Genomic DNA, 16,777 nt, shown 5'->3' on the forward strand with positions numbered 1-16,777 from the left:
AAATTGCCTGTGATTTCCAGTGCCTTGGTCCAGGGCACAAGGAGCCCAGACTCCCTTCAGTCCAAGAGCATAGCAGCATCACCCCAATTTTCCGTCTGCTCTTGCTGTGTCACAGGGTGCTTCCAAGCTGGCTGGCACGGTTGGGTTTTTTTCTCTTTTTTATGGAGTTTTGGATGCATGTAAGTAACTGATTGCTGCAGCCTGAGAGGTCCCCCCTGTGGTTACATACAAGCCAAGATCACCTGGAAGGAGGACTCTGCATTGGATGTGGTTCCTGGGTCTCAGGAGCTAACTGCAAGAGCTGAAAAGAAGAGGGGGCACATCAGCCAGTGGGAGATGTTTGACTCCTTTTGCTCCCCAGCCAACAGAGAAGGTAACCCGTAGAGTTGACAATATACTGCTGTAGCTCTAGCTATGATGGTCTGCTACAAATTCATAACATCTCTTTTTGTTCTCCTAATATAGAATAGAATATTTCAGTTGGAAGGGACCTACAATGATCGTCTAGTCCAACCTCTGTTCATAGAAGAAAGCCGTGCTTTGGGGCACACAAAGCTTTCTGCATGTTTCATAGAGAAGCCAGATGCTCGAGCTGGGGAGTAGAGGCAGAACAAGGCTTGGAGGAGCCCAGCGCACAGCAAGACCCTGCAGACCTATAAATGAGGAGCCCCAGCACAGCAGAGGCTTCCAGTCCTGAGCATCAACCCGCGGGTAAGCACTTGCATGCCAGCTGGCTGGCAGTGCCCTTTCCACTGCAAGGGCATCTTGGACACCGGGAATGCCACCAGCTTTACATGTGGGCATTTGTCTGTAGGGCTCCTGATCAGAGAGGTTGCTGGAGGGGCTGGCCTCTGACCAAAGGAGCCCTCTTCTCATAGCCCTGGATGCATGGTACGGGGAAAATAACTCTCCAATGAGCCCTCTGCCAAAGGACCTTATCCAGCACCCTGGGCAGTGGGCACAGAGATGCCTGTTGCTCTGCCTGGCTCTGCAGCCGGTGCTGGCCAAAGCAGGGGGGGTGAAGGAAGGGTCAGCTCTACTGGTAGGAAGCTCTGCGGGTGCTGCCAGTGCTCCCCGGGGTCTCCAAGGGCTGCTCCGTGCCACTGGACGAATGTGTAAAAGGGAACTTCTCTCACCCAACTGTAGACCTACTGCCCAGATCACAGTCTTTGTCTAAACGCTTAGAGCAAGAAAACTGCAAGAGCTCTTCAGTGCCAATCACTGAACTACGGTTTTTGTAAAATAGTGATATGACACAGGTACAATTTTCCAATCTCCTCTTCTAGTATGCGCAGAACTATTTTTATAAGCAGCATACTCTCCCTGAAAACTACATTACAATGCTGCAGCTCGTGTGATGCAGAGAAAGAGAACCCCAAAATGACCTGCTTTATAGATGTCTTCTGTATATGACCTTACCTTAAGATAACTGTACACCCATCTGCTGGGCTCTCCAGGACCTGAAGTTTGTGGCGTCTGCTCCATGTCCCTGTTTGACATCTGTGTTCTTTCAGCTTTGGCTTCACAACTGTCATGTTTACATGTGTTTGCTATGTCGTCTCAGACTTACTACTTTGATTTCTTTGATTTTTCTTTTTCACTGCAGGCAATCTCTGGTACACCATGTCTCTCAAGAAGTCCACCGTCCACACCAGTCACATTTATCCTTCGGGCATCTGAGGGCTGGAAACTGTCAGCATCTGGCTCTCTTCACTTTCATTTGTATTGTGCCACTTCTGGGGAAACATCACAATCCTGTTTGTTACCAGGACTGATCCGAGCCTCCATGAGCCCATGTACCAATTCCTCTCCATGCTGGCTACCACCAGTTTGGCTTTGTCTCTGTCTACAACACCAGCTGTGATGAGTGTATTCTTTTTTGATGCCAGGCAGGTTAGTCTTGATATTTGCTTTGCTCAGTCTTTTTTAACTCATTCGTCCTCATTCTTGGAGTCCTCAGTGCTTCTGACCATGGTCTTTGATTGTTACATGGCCATCTGCTACCTGCAGATATACTCCTCCATCCTCACCAGTGCCAGGATAGGCAGGATCAGGCAGGCTGCCCTGTGCACATGTGCCTTACTGACTGTCCCCTCATTTGTGGTATTAAAAGGATTGCCATTCTGCCAGTCCCGCGCGCTCTCCCACACCTACTGTCTGCATCAGGACCTGATCAAGCTGGTGTGTGCAGACTTCACGTTCAGTAACTGGTATGGCTTCACTTTAGCCAGTGTCTTTCTGACGTTAGTCCTCATCCTCATCTTTGTGTCATATATATTGATTGCTAGGGCCATTCTGAGCATCACGTCCCAGAGGGAACATCTCAAGCTTTGAACAACTGCCTGTCCTGTATCCTGGCAGTCCTGATCCTGTACATCCCCATGGTTGGCTTGTCCATGGTTCCCCAGTATGGCCAGCATGCTTGCCCTATCATTCATGTCTTCATGGCCAACATCCACCTGCCGGTCTTTCCCGTGCTGAACCCCATCATCTACAGCATAAAAACTAAACAGAACCACAGGGGCATCCTCATGGTCCCCTTGCCCGGGTATCCCTGCACGAGGCAGGGACAGGTCACAGCTGTGGGACGAGACCTGGTATGACGTGCCTGTGTGCCATGGGCCAAGTCAGCACCTTAAATGCGCACAACTTCCCACTGCGCATCCTCTGGGTGAAAATGATTCCCATGTTAATGATGCCCTGTGATTCATTAGGGGCTCTGCTCACTGAGTCCACGTGCAAGGACAGCTGACAACGACTGCTCAAGTGACCACAAAGGCCAGACAGAGATCAGAGAGGCAGTGACAAGGTGGGGAAAACCAGCCAGGCTCATTCCTCTACATCTACTGCTCCTAAGACCATCAAAGGTGATGGTTCAGCCATTGTCCCTGTTTGGAAACTAGAGCAATTCATCAGAAGAAACTCTCTCCGGGACACTAAGCAAATTCCTGGATTATAGCCTAAATGGATATAGGACTTTTGAGGGATACCTGCAGGACAATTTGAGGATTGAAAAAGAGAATTATGGAACTGTAGAGGATTTGTCATGGGATGTTTAGTGGAAGGGCTGGCAGCAGGAATTATTAAGGGATTATTAAAGGAATGTGTGTGTTTGCGGCTGTGTGCAATCCACCAGTGAACTTCTGGCCAAAGCAGGGAGCATAGAGGGTGAGGGGTCTGGGTTTTGGGGTCTGAGGTCTGGATCAGAGGGACCAGGGGTCTGGGAGATGGGAGATGGGTATAGGAGAGACCAAGGGTTGGGAACAGCTTCCAGAGAGACCCACTGTAGTGGGGTCCCTGAGCTGCTGTCTGTAGAAACAGGTCTGAGCAATCCATGCTGTCAGTGTGGGTCCACCCTGGTCCGCTGCATTGGGGCACCCTGAACACAGCCACCAAACAGGCTGTGAAAATCCCAGCCTGGAAAATCCCTGAGCCAGCAGCCAGGCTCAAGCTGGGCAGTGTTTTGACAGTGAGCTCAGATGAAAAGAAAAAAAAAAAATCCCCATTCCAGGCAGTAAGACTGTGTCTCAGGAGGGCAGCCAGGCAGCAAGCGAGCATTGGGATGAGGTGGACGTGGGAGTCGGGAAAACGGGGGCTGCTTTTGCACGCTGACTCCTTCAGAAATGTCAAGATATTCAGGGAAATGGCAGTGCAGCGGAGATGTCAAAGAAAGGTTTGCTGCAGGCGAGAGGAAGATGTAAGGGCAGCGAGCATGTCTGCAGCAGTCTGAGCAGTGTGGGTGGGTGTCCCGGGGGGGGTAGCACTGCCGGTGCCCCCCGGGCATCCTCCTGCAGTGGTGCGGTGCGGCGGGAGCAGTGCAGCACGCGACATCCCTCGCGCCTCCAACTGCAGATGAGCTGCTGCTTTTCCATCCGCGTGGAAGAGCCAAAGTGCCCCGGGCTGGAGCAGAGCTGGAAAAACCTGGCTCTGCAGGTGATTTTCTGGGGTGTGGAAGGAGAAGGTCAGTGAATCTGGCCATGTTGGAGGTAGTGCTTTGGTTTGTGCCGCTTTCTGAAAGGATGGGGTGATCGCTGGAGACCTTGCAGGACAACAGATTCTAAGGGTTGAGTATTTTCAGCAATTTCTCCCAGATCTGATTGGTTTCCATCCCAGAAATGCTGGGGTTTAGTGCAGGTGGAAGCTGCACACACAGGTTGTCCAGGAAAATGTGAGCAGGCTGAAGAACATTGTGCCCAAACTGATGGCTTGACAAGGAGAAGGCAGCTGGTCTGCAAAAGACTGCTGTGACCCAGGTCGTTGGATGAGCAATGCTTTGGGGATGTTGTCAGAGCTGAGGATGAGACCGGCAGCGTGGAGGGGATGATGCACAGTCTCGGGCAGGCTGTGTCCCGCAAGGATCACCAGGAGCAGAGCCGCGGTGGCAGCCAGGACTGCAGCGTGCCGGAGCAGCAGGGGATGGGGAGCTGGCGGTGGGCAGCTGCAAGTAGAGAGGGAGAATTTGGTAGCAAGATGAAGAGAAACTGTTTGGTCTCAGCCCTGTCCCAAAATCTCTCTCACTCCCCTGTGATATTCGACTTTTGTCCAGGTTTATGGCTTTGCCCAAACAAGAACTCTACAGGCGTGTACAGGAATATTAAATTTCCCGTCGTGTACACAGTAATTATTTCAAGTAAAGAAGCAGTGCCACTAAACAGAACTACAACTTTTTAAAGATCTTTACTCTGTAGGGGGTTTATTTGCTTTTTTTGTTTGATTGTTTGTTTTTTGTAGTTGAAAGCACTAGACTTCAGCAAAGCAGACTTGGTAAAACTGAGATAGCCATATCTCATGAGGAAAATGTCTAGGAGAATATTTTTTGGGAAGCTATGCAGTTCATTAAAGGTGAGATAAAAAGAACTCTTTTTTTTTTTTTTTTTCCAGACCCCATCAGTAGAATGAATAAGCAAGAAGGTCTCTGAAAATCGTCATGCATAAATCACCACCTTTGCAGTGATTCCTAGCATGAGAAAAAAAACATGAGCATTTGAGGTTGGTCAAACTAGTAATGATTTACAGAAAGAAAGAGCAAGAGCGTATAAAGCAAACACAGAAAGGAATGGGAAGGCAAAAAGCAATTTGCATTTAGTTAGACACATAGATTAATGTAAGAATTGCTCTGTTATTCAAATGCTAGGGAAGCGTATTGAATGATGAATGATATGAACATGCATGACTTTTTTCTTTTTAATTATAAATTATTTTTCCCTGAAATAGTCTAACATCAGCAGCAAAGCAAGAAATCAGGGGAAACAGGGAAAAAAAAGTGAAAAAGTTAAGAAAACAGATGGGTTTAAATTACAAGGGCAGTGTCAGGGCAGGATGACGTTCCCCTTAGAGTGCTTCGGGAGGGGCAGAAGCAGTCCAAAGGTTGCTGGCAGATATCTTTAACAATGAACAGAAGATAAATGAGAAAGAAAACCAGGCTGGAAGAAGGTAACCCTAGGGCCTGACTTCAGAAAGGTGGAAAAGGGTAAAGAAGCAATAGGGAATTAGAAACCAGTCAGATTACCATTTATTTCCTGAAAAATACTGAAACAGACAAACCAAATGTTTATGGAGCACACATGGCATATCAAGGAAATAAGTAGCAGTGACCGTGAATTTCTTAGGAACAAATTGTGACAAAGCAATCTAATTTTTCCTTTAGACGGTGTAACATGCCTCGCTGACAGGGAGGAAACAGAAAATTAAATCTGCCTTGACTGTAATTATGCTTTTGACACATTTCATGTAACAGATTCAGAAACAAGAAAGGGGAGAATGATCTAAATGAAACTACTACAAAGTGAAGGCAAAACTCATTGGAAAAAAGACTTTTTCAAAGAAAAGTTATCAATTATTCATTGTCAAAGATGAAGCAAACAGGGATTTGAAGGAAGCTATCTTCTTTTTGCAATTACTCACTTTTTTCATTAATGAGCTTTTAAGAAAATAGAGGTTTCTTTGGGTCTGAATGTAGTCGTTGTCACGTCATTTTGGGTACATGGATCTGATTTTGCTTAAAAGATCTGGCCTTTATTCAGTGTATTCCATATGCATGTACCAGACCGATGTCTTCTTTATTATTCTGCCTGACTCTTTAAAATTTTTGGTGTAACTCCAGCATCCTTCTGGTGATTGGATAGGGATACTGCTTATTAATTCATCAGTGAGAACAAGGCAGAAGGACTGAAAGTACAACAGGGAGAAGGCTGAAATTCAGAACTGTCCTGACACTATGGATGTCAAACTAGAAATGCAATTCACATCATTGGGCTGGTAGGAATGGGAGGATTTATGTCAGTAAACACTAATATCAAACTGGTTAGTCTGGCAATAATATTAATCTACACGGGTTTCTATATTATTTTTTCAAAATAGAAATAGAGTAGGCAGCACCTCTACAGCAAAGCTTTGGGAAGTACCAGAGATGACAAGGCAAACATGAGTCAACAATGTCACGGTTTGCTAAAATAAACAAGAAAATCAAACCCAAAAGTGAAGACTATGTCAGAAAGTATGAGTAGGAGTGTTGTACCCAGGACACACGGAGTAACATTCCTGTTCTTCTCAGCACCAAACCCACAGGTGGGGCACCTTCTGTGAAGGAACACAAAGACCTGTCAGCAAAAGGAGAGCAACAAAATAATTGGAAGTCCACAGAATATGAAGCATGAGGACTCCTTTCACGCAGGAGATTTTTTGGAGAGGTATGGAGGTGCCATCCAGGAATGTTAGAACAGATTTACTAAATACCCTTCTGCATTGGTTTGGGTAAGCTGTTGTCTTTTAGGGTGACAGATGGACTACAAGATCTCTTGAGGTTCCTTCTATTCCTACTTTTCATGTTTCCATTGAAAATTTCACATTAGATGTATATTTTCTACCACTGTCCTGTGCATCTCATTTGTTCCATGTGTATTTTGATATTCCTTATGTACATACAGCATAGCATCTTCTGCCTGGTGATATGTTGATCTTCACTAAGCAGTGATATGGGGGTTTGAACTCCTTGGTATTATCTCAGTAACAACAAATACTCGGGTCTTGGTAGAGACCCACCATCACTCTTGCCCTTCCTGTATTTTCATCAGCAAATTGCGTAGGCAGATTGGATTTCTCAGCTATTAAACACAAAGGTGTATTCGTTCGGATTTTTTTGAACATCCTGGATTTAAGCCAGACTTTGCGCCCCATTAGTCTCTCATCCAGGCTCAGTCTGAGGACCTGACTGACTTTGAGCAGAAATGTTATTACAGTAATAGTGTGTGTTATTACTGGATGCACACAGAGTTTCCCATCAGAAACCCCCATGCAGACCCTTCTGACCCCTCTCTGTGTGAAGCCATGAGGACCCCTAAAAGCACAAATGATAAAGCCGAGAGGGCTAGTAGCTAAGTGTGATCAGAGGCTGTTATTTACGTCAGCACATTTTATAAAAAGAAGCCTCTTCTGCAGGCTTCATCTTCCAACTACATCCTTTGGGCTAATAAAAGAAATTATCTCTCTTCTGAAACAAAAGGCAGGGTCAGCCAGCTAGCATCTGATAAAACCACATTTTTCAGAAAAATGCGTCATTGATGGTGGTTGTTTGCTGGAGGTAAAAATGGCCCAGCAGTAAAGCAATCAGCTTTTCAAAAAATTATGCATAACCATTTTCTAATACTGAATCCATTGCTCCCAACAGCAAAACTGTGTCCTTCTGATGAATGAAGATTAAATAATTACTGATGTGGAAGTTATCCTTTTCTAATGGGTGAGTCACCTTGATCTGATCAGTGTCAGGGGCATTGCAGAGGTCAGCAATAAACGTTGCTGGGGCCCTGTAAGGATTTCTTTCCCAGAATTTGGGGTAATTATGAGATAAGTTGGATAATAAGATCCCACATCATGCTGACCACTTGGACACAGATAATCCTTCAGCTGGATATGTCATTGCACCTGGAAGGAAGGGCAAAAAGAGCAGTTAAGCATTGAATTTGAAAGTGGTCAAAAGCAGGTTTTCTATAGCCAAGGAAGTGCTTCAGAAAACTCACCCCACTCTCTCAGACATGATCTTACTATCCAATATCTCTTCTATTTTCTCATCAGATCGGTTTGCTGCAGCGCTGCCCGTTTCTTGACAGGTGTAACACATAGCAGGGAGACTTCTCCCTTGGTTCTGTCAGCTAGCACTAGCAGCCCCCAGTCTGGCTGTCAGAGCAAATTACACCAAGCACTCAGGTTATTGAATATGCCCCAAATCTTAGTATCCCATATGCAAAACAACTGGCATTCATTGCTCCAGGAGGAGCGATATGTGCTGCGACTACCCAGTTCAGTTTGGGTCACAGAACCACCTTGAGGGATGAATTCCAGCCCAGCAAAAGAGAATGTCTTGATTTCCAAAATGGGAATGTGGTTAAAAAGAAAAGCCTGGGAACAATGTGTATGTGTCCTGGTTTTGAGATTTTTGGGTTGTTTTTTTTTTTCTCTTGTGCCAGGTGCCATCTGGGATTTTCCTGGAGGTTTCCCTAGTCCTGGACACTGAAAGTCCCACTCCACTGTGCTCCACTTCCCAGCTTCTGCTTTTTAGAGTGGCTCTTCCGGATTACACTGGGGAACACTTATCCAGTCACAGCTGAATGCACCTTGGGCAGATTGTAAAAGTCACTGATTTGAACAAACAGGCTGAAACCAGGAGCAAACACATTCGTGGTGCATAGATCCACCAACGTCTACTAACTGTGCTTGGGATGAAAGAGCCAGCTTGTGAGGCTTCTGCATCACAGTGTTGCAGGTGCTGTACTCTCATTTTCCTCTCAATAAATTATGCTAGAAATAACAATCAGAGCACAAAATGGAAACAAAGATTTGGGGAAAAAACTGACTTGTCCAGGCCCCGATGCCATAAGCCTCTAAAAGATGTCCACCTAGTTGCATACAGTCACCTTCCTTATCCAGTGGAGAGTCAGACACTGCCAGGAGCTTACCTGGTCTGCGCTGTGCATCTTAGGATGGGACAAACAATCCCTCAGCAATGCTTATTCCTCCCCCATAACCATAAAGGAGGCAGTTAGCCCCATGCCAGAAGAGTGATGTGGCTGATGCTTTATTTTTAATAGAGAGATGTCCTCTGCGCTAAAGAATGCATATACGTTGCTAATATCCTTCCTGTCTTGGTGAGATGGTAACAGTTTAAGGTGAAAAAGATCCTAAGCGTAACAACTACCCAAAAGAGCAACTCCGGACTGAGACATCCAGGTCCCAAACTTCCCCATTGCTGCAGCAGGCACAGACCTCCCTGGCATCTCACCTGCTCGCTGTGCTTCAAATGCTCAAAGAGGTGCCCAGCAGAGGCCCATTCTGACCACTGGACGCCTCAAAGCCACCCTGTCTACCTCTGCTCCTTCAGCTTGAAGATGCTGTGTCTGCATGTCCATGCCTGCACATGCACTCAGGTCCAGCCGAGACTGTGTGTGCAGCCTGGAAAACACCTCAGCTCAGCCAAAATCCCCGGCATCTGGGGAGCTGAGCTGCTGTCCAGGCACTAATGCCTGTGTGGATCTCCACTAGATCTCCTCCAGCTGCAGCTTAGGCACCCAGGGCAATTCTTGGGCACCACAGGTTGGTTTCTGTAATCTGCAGGTGTATTTACAGATACAGGGACCCCGAGGAGACTCAGCACCTCCTCCAGCATCCAGCCACTCCTCAGCCTCCTGCTGCGTACCCGGTGCTGAGGGCAGCCTGGGGAAATGAAGAGAAGATCTGCATGGCCGCTCACAGGGCACAACGCGAGCAGACGCGAGCTCCGTGCCGTGGCACAGATGTCGTGCAAGCGTGCGCACAGGACTTCAGTGACACGGGACATGTGCCCCGCGAGGAGGGAGGTCTGCAGGTGGGTTTACAACACCGACGCAGCTGCCACTGCAGCTTAGCACAGGCATGGCCGAACAGCCGTCCAGCTAGCATTTGGCATTTTGTGACAGCACGGAGTTCACTGCAGGCAGAGAGTGTCCCCCGAGAAGCTGGGAGCACTCAGGCAGTCAGCTCCGGTGAGCTAGGTTTTGTCAAGCCTAGACTTGCCATGGTACCCAAGCTGTCTGATTTCTTCCATCTGAGCTGTGCAGAAGTTGCTCTCAGGAAGGCAGACAAACAAACCAAGGATGAGAGGGCTCAGGGGAATGGGAATTTGATTTTTTTCAGTCATAAGGTTCACTCATTCCTCTGCACAACGGACAAGATGTTTTTTTTCATGCAATGCATCACACTAAACCCAAACGCTTCTCTCGTTCGCATCGCTGCGACTCCCAAATCCTAGCAGCCACACTAATTTAACTCTGTATCTACACCCGTGCTGCAGAGATTGGCACAACAGCTCGCTACCTTCTCTGCAGAGTTCAAAAGCGACCTCACCAGGGCAGGATTTCGCTGGGTGAGTTTGCTTTCCCCCCATTTCCAGCACAATGAAAGAGTCCCAGGGTGGAGGTCAAAAAGCAGTTTTCTTCAGAGTCCACATAAGCAGGTGCACGTTCTGCAGTGGTGATATTTAACCACTGGAAGAAGTTAGTGGGGGCATTAGGAACATGCTGAATTCTCCAGCTTTTGAGGTTTTTTAGCATTTGACTGAAAATCTTTTTGGAAGATGATTTGGATTAAAACAAGCTGCTCGGTTCAATACAGTGTATGTTAGTGGTCAGAGAGAGCATATGGTGTAATGACCGGTCTAGAAAGGTTTCTGGTATATACCAAATGTAGTTTCCACCTGTTTCCCTATAGGACTGTAAGCCAAGGTCCACTGAAAAACAATATTGCAAGTGTCTTTGGATGGGGGCCCAGGGCTGACGTGTGGCTTTTAACAATGACAGTGAAGGAAATATTTCAGAAGTAGTATGTAAAGGGTATGTTAACAGTATGCTAAGGAGCAGCATTTTAAGTATTCTCAGTGATTTCTCCCAGATCTGATTCGTTTTCCTCCCAGAAATGGTGGGGGGTAAGTGCAGGTGGCAGCTGCACACACAGCTTGTCCAGGAAAATGTGAACAGGCTGAGGAACATCGTGCCCAAAGCAGGACTGGAGACCAGCAGCATGGAGGGAACGGTGTACATGAAACAGCATATCCTCTCAGCACGCTCGGACAGAAAACTGTGAGCTCGCAGGACCCTCGCTCTGACCCACGGCTCGCTTTCCATGGTGCTATGTAGCCTTCAACAGACTTTACTGCCCGCAGCAGGGAGTCACAGACACCTATGGGTGCTGGTCACCTGCTGAATGGGTCTCGGGTGCCACCGAGCTGCAACCGCTGCTGTCGGACTGCTGCTGCTCACCACCACCGAAAGACGGGGCCGGATCCTGCAGTCTGCTCTGGTGTTTGACCTCTGTGCTGCTGCAGCCAGACCCTCTGTACCCCATCCCTTTGATTTGCGCCCACCCCTGTCCTCCCCAAAGCCCCTTTCCCACCTTTGACCCTTCTCCTGAGGGTTCCTTTATCAGTTTTGCATGGTCCCATAAGACCCTCAGATATCCCAAATCCTTTCATCCATCATTTCCCACTTCTTATCAGCTACAAAAGCCAGGCTGACCCTCTCCAAAGCTGAGCTTGGAGTTTCTTAATGGCCTGTCGGCTAGTGGCTGAAGAGTTTTGGTCTTTGCTATTATCTCCATTATCTATCAGGTTTGTTCCTCTGTGTGTTTTGTGTCTTTCCCTGTTATTTACTCTTCCCTTTGAGCTGCAAAGGTCTGGATCTGACAACCTCAATGAAGCAGATGCTCTCACCTTCCACTTACCCGTGTGGAGACTAGAAGGATTTTGGGAAGAGGCAACAAAAACAACCAAAGGCCTAAAATAATTTCCATGCAAGGAAGAGCTGGGTGAACCAGGACTCTCCAGTCTGGAAGAGAGATGACTGAAGGGGCAGGGAAGGGCTCTGTAAAAACCTGAGTGACTTGAAGAGGACATTCAGGTGTAATTGCTTGCTGTCTCTTTTAATACAAGAACTAAGACAGATTAAATAAAATAGCAGGTGGCAAATTTAAAACCAATTACAGGAGTTGTTTTTCACTCAACAGGATTAAGCTTTGGAGGATTTTGTCAGAGTGAACTGCAAACACCAAAAGCCTGCAGGGGTTCAACCGAGCAGTAAGACAAATCTACAGGAAGGAAAAAAAAAAAAAAATCCATTAAGGAATATTCAACACAAAACAGTGCTCTTGGTTCAGGAAGTGCCAGAGCCTCAGATCAATAGAGGTTAGCAGAGAAATGATCCCTCTGTGCTTGCCATGCACTTACTCCTTTCCTGAACACTGCCCAGGTCGCAGCATCGGCTGGCCAGACCTTTGAGCTCTCCCCAGCAGGCACAGAGCTTCCCCAGGGGGCTGTTCACCTGCCCGAGGAGCAGCAGACCATTCTGCAACCACACCACCTCCCACCCCAACCTAAGGACAGTGAGAGAGAAGCTGCCTGGAGCCTGGAGGGGGTCCATCACTGAGTATGTGGCAAGGAGACAGGACATCGGGCTAGGAGAGTCCATGGAGTTTGAAAGGTGGGAGTCCTTTGCTGTCGTCTCACCCTGGACAACCACGGCGAAACAGCCTCCTTGCCGCTGCACCTTGCAGGGAGGAGTTTTGCACCAGGGGCTGCTCATCTGTGGTGATCCCAGTGCCAGAAAGGCACTCAGACCCTGTGAAGCATCATTTAAAATGTTATTTATTAGAGCTAACACTATAAAGAAAGAGAGGACAGCATAGATAATCTTGCATCCTTTCAGATGCTGGGAACCCTGAGTTGTGCAGGGTGGAATGGGTCTCCGTTCAGCATGCAGCACGCTGTGCAGACTTCATTCAAGAAAGGGGTACCCCATTTTGGTCATTCGAGCTATTATAAGAAAATCTCTTCCCATAACCAGAGCTTCAGCAAAGAGACCTTGACACAGGAGGAAGAAAGAGCAAGCAAGGTGGTGGGGACTGTGGGGCCACAGAAAAGAACGTTTCATTTCTTATCCATCCCATTGCAAATCTGACACATTCTCCCGCTGTGAATACATTAGAGGAAGAATCTTTGTAATAAGAGGAAAAAAAAGCAGGATCCATGTGCAAGCTTGTGACAGCCTGTGAGAGGACCAGCCAGGATATGGATGACATTTCACAGTGCATTTTGCAGACATTTTGCCCAAAATACCTCCTCCAGCAGAGCTGGGACCGAGTGCTGGGTCACTGCATGCACGAACGTGGGGTGACTGCTGTCCTTGGAGGGTCCAACTCCCGCCATGTAAAACCAGCATGGGCATGGGCTTCTTTCAAATGAGCAATGGACAGATGCTGCAGAGTGGGTAAGCCACAAAATGGGGGAACAGATTAAGGGTGCCTGCATTACTGCTACCCGCACCGCAGCACATCTCTGCTTGGCAGCAAAGAGGAGCCACGTAACACATTTGTGTGCAACAATGCCACTTGTGCAGCTGGCATGCAGCTGACTTGCAGGTGATCGGAGCAGACAAACACACCAGTCTCATCTGGCCCCAACGCATGAATGAACTTGGAATGCCATGCAAAGCCAAGAGCAGACGGGACTAGCTCTGCCCACTGGAGGCTTCAGCTCCTGACCCCCAGCAGGTTGTGAGCCTGCTGCTTGGCATCGCCCAGCGGACTGCAGCAATCTGTCCGTGCATGCACAGGCAAAGCCAGGGCTCAAGAGATATTTCTTGTTTAGACCCAACGCTACCTTGTGTTGCATGAGTGCAATGCAGAGAAGGAGGTTTCTCTAGCGTGTGTATGTACGGCTCCTTGCACAGGGGGCACTTGATCCCCAATGCTTGTGAACTGAAGGCAGGTTTGACTGATTCCCTGTTGTTTGGCTGTTCCCCCGAGTCCCTTTATTCAAGGTTTCAGAGACCTCATAAGCAGCTGTTTGTGGACTCGGTGAGTCTGGCTTGGGCTTTCTCACCACAGCCAAAACTGAGCCTCAGCTGTAGCAGAAGCTGTTAAGTTTCCAAAATGCAAAGGGCAGGAATGTTGCCATGAAGTTTCATACCTCAGATGGCACTTGCAGAGCCTGATCTCAATGCTTAGAAGTTTTTCTGTATGGTACTCAAGGGCAAAGTAAGGAAACAATGTTTAATCCCTTCTCTCTGTTCTAATTAATATGTTAATTCATGTGGGGTTTTTTCCTAGTTACAGGAGAGTTAGAAAATCCTAGGTCTAGAAAGGATCACTGTGATGATTTGTTCTGACATCCTGCATCACACTTCCAGAAGAATTTCATAACTAATTTACTCATCAAGCCCATCGTATGGGCTTCCGGCAAAGCATACATCTCAGAAGAATCTCTGTTCTTAGCTTTACGGTTCCAAAAGATGAAGAATTAGTCATCTGTCCTTTTTTATTTTCAGATTTGTAAACTATCAGTGTCTCATTTCATCCAATTTCTGTGTAACTTCAGTTTCCAGTTACTGGGTCACGTTGTGCTTGTGGGTTATACTGAGGAGTCATCACTGCCAACCACGTGCTGACTGGTGGACAATTTTTAGATCAATTCAGCTTTTCTTTTGCCAATCACGTAGTCTAAACTAAATAAGTCCTTCAGTAAGAGACTTGTTTCCCCAGAGAATAAGAAGAAAACTCTCTCCTTTGATACGGACTAGATGATCGTTGTAGCTCTCTTCCAACGGAAAAAGCCTATTCTATATAACGCTGCGAGGTTTGATCTTATATAATGTTCATTGTCAACGCTCTTCCTGAAGTTTCTGGACCTTCATTTCCCTGGAAAGATCTCTCATTTGCAGCAGTGATTCTGTTGTCGTGCAGGGATTCAAGGGTTTCCATTCAGGAGAGATGTAGCAGCAGGCATTGCGTCTCCAGCTCCCTGTCTCACACACAAGCACCGGCTGTCTTGTCCAGGCTCTTCCGCATGTGGAACATGGGGGACTCCGCATTGCCACAAGATTTAGTCCTGCAGCTCTCTTTCTCTGAAAGCTCTTTCTCTCTGCTGATACCTGAAGTGAAATTTGCATTAAATTTATATTTCAATTTTTTTCAAGACAGTATTCAATTCTTATCTGTTGGATGAACAATTAGAGGTTTTATTGGATAACAAGTTATATTTACCATGAAAAATATTAAAACTTCCCCAGTACTGTAATCCACCTTCCCAAGAGAAAATCTGGATCACGGGGGGTGTAAAAGTCTAACTCACTGCTGGATGGACATGTGTGATCTGATTATGATTTATGGCTTTAAACCAGTAGTATTTAAAACCAAACATTGCTGTTTGGAACTTGTAACGTATTGAGGTAGCTGATAAATTTCAAAGCTCCGTGATGCTTTTGTCTAAATTTTTCTCTCATTCATGAATATTTTATCCTATAGTCATCAATGAAAAGGGAAAAATAATCAGCAGCACATTCATTAACCACTGCTATGAACAGTAATTTATGTAATTTATGACATTTGTATCATCTGCATATATAAGTGCATATGTCTGTTTTCTGGTTTGGTGGGCAGTACACTTATTTTTTGAGGTTTTTTATATTTCATTGTAGATGCTCCCTGGTCCATCATGTGCTTGTCAACAGCTCCAACTCCTCCTGTTACACGTTCATCCTGACAGGCATCCTGGGGCTGGAGGTTTCCCACATCTGGCTCTCCATCCCTTTCACTTGCATTTACATTGCATCCCTTGTGGGGAATCCTCTTTGTCATTGGGACTGATCCGAGCCTCCATGAGCCCATGTACCCATTCTTATCCATGCTAGCCATCACCAGTTTGGGTTTCTCTCTGTCTACAACGTCAACTGTGATGAGTGTATTCTGGGTCAACTACAGGGAAATCAGTTTTGATGCCCATTTTGCTCAGCTTTATTTTGTTCATTCGTTCTCCTTCATGGAAGTCCTCAGTACTTCTGGCCATGGCCTTTGATCATTATGCGGCCATCTGCTACCTGCTGAGATACTCCTCCATCCTCACCAGTGCCAGGGTAGCCAAGATTGGGCTGGCTGTTCTCTGCAGAAGTCCCTTAGGAGTGCTGCCATCACTCTTCTTGCCGAGAAGGTGGCCCTTCTGCCAGTCCCATGTGATCTCTCACACCTACTGCCTGCATCAGGACCTGATCGAGCTGGTATGTGCAGACATCACATTCGATAACACGTACAGGTTAGCTGTGGTCATCCTCATAGTGGTACTAGACGCATTGCTCATTATTTTGTCATATATTATGATTTGTAAGACAATTGCAAGCATCGCATCCCAGAGGGACCATCTCAAGGCTCTGAACAACTGCCGGTCCCATATCCTGGCAATCCTGATCCTGTACATCCCACGACTGGCTTGCCCATGGTTCACCATTTCAGCAAGCATGCTTCCCCTCTCATTCACGTCCTCCTGGCCAACATCTACCTGCTGGTTCCTGCCATGCTGAACCCCATCATCTACAGCATAAAAAACAAACAGATCCGTGGGGTCATCCGCAAGGTCCTCATGCCAAGAAAGAGCTTCTCCCCATGGCACCACAGCACATCAAGTACTTTTGCTAACTGCCCACCATAAACTAGTGGGATGAACTCATTATACTGTGTACACCATAGTTACTAATTAAGTGTATACTTCTGGGTGAAGATAGAAGCAATTGATACTCAACTTAATTTAAATCATTGTTCATGCTCCTTTATTCTGTGATTTATCACAGAATTTTCTCTGTTCTGTGAGGTGTGTTGTATTTCCACTGCCTACTGAAGGAGTTCATGCTCCAGAAAAAATCAAATATGCAAGATTTTTTTTCTCTTGGCCACTGAGGTTGTAACATATCTTGCTCAAGTATTTCTAATG

At 46.7% G+C, this 16,777-nt stretch overlaps 2 protein-coding genes across 2 annotated transcripts; both read left to right on the forward strand.

The window, feature by feature from the left end:
• The first annotated feature begins 884 nt into the window (after positions 1–884).
• Positions 885–2,603, forward strand: LOC104038274 (olfactory receptor 51Q1-like). Its single transcript, XM_075725425.1, is given in 3 exon segments — positions 885–891; positions 1,682–2,326; positions 2,329–2,603. Coding segments are annotated over 3 exon segments (927 nt in total).
• Positions 2,604–6,434: 3,831 nt separating this feature from the next.
• Positions 6,435–16,498, forward strand: LOC104038275 (olfactory receptor 51Q1-like). Its single transcript, XM_075725466.1, is given in 5 exon segments — positions 6,435–6,496; positions 15,495–15,641; positions 15,643–15,841; positions 15,843–16,269; positions 16,272–16,498. Coding segments are annotated over 5 exon segments (1,062 nt in total).
• The last annotated feature ends 279 nt before the right edge of the window (positions 16,499–16,777 follow it).

The sequence above is a fragment of the Pelecanus crispus genome, chromosome 1 (assembly GCF_030463565.1).
Source record: "Pelecanus crispus isolate bPelCri1 chromosome 1, bPelCri1.pri, whole genome shotgun sequence".
NCBI lineage: Eukaryota > Metazoa > Chordata > Aves > Pelecaniformes > Pelecanidae > Pelecanus > Pelecanus crispus.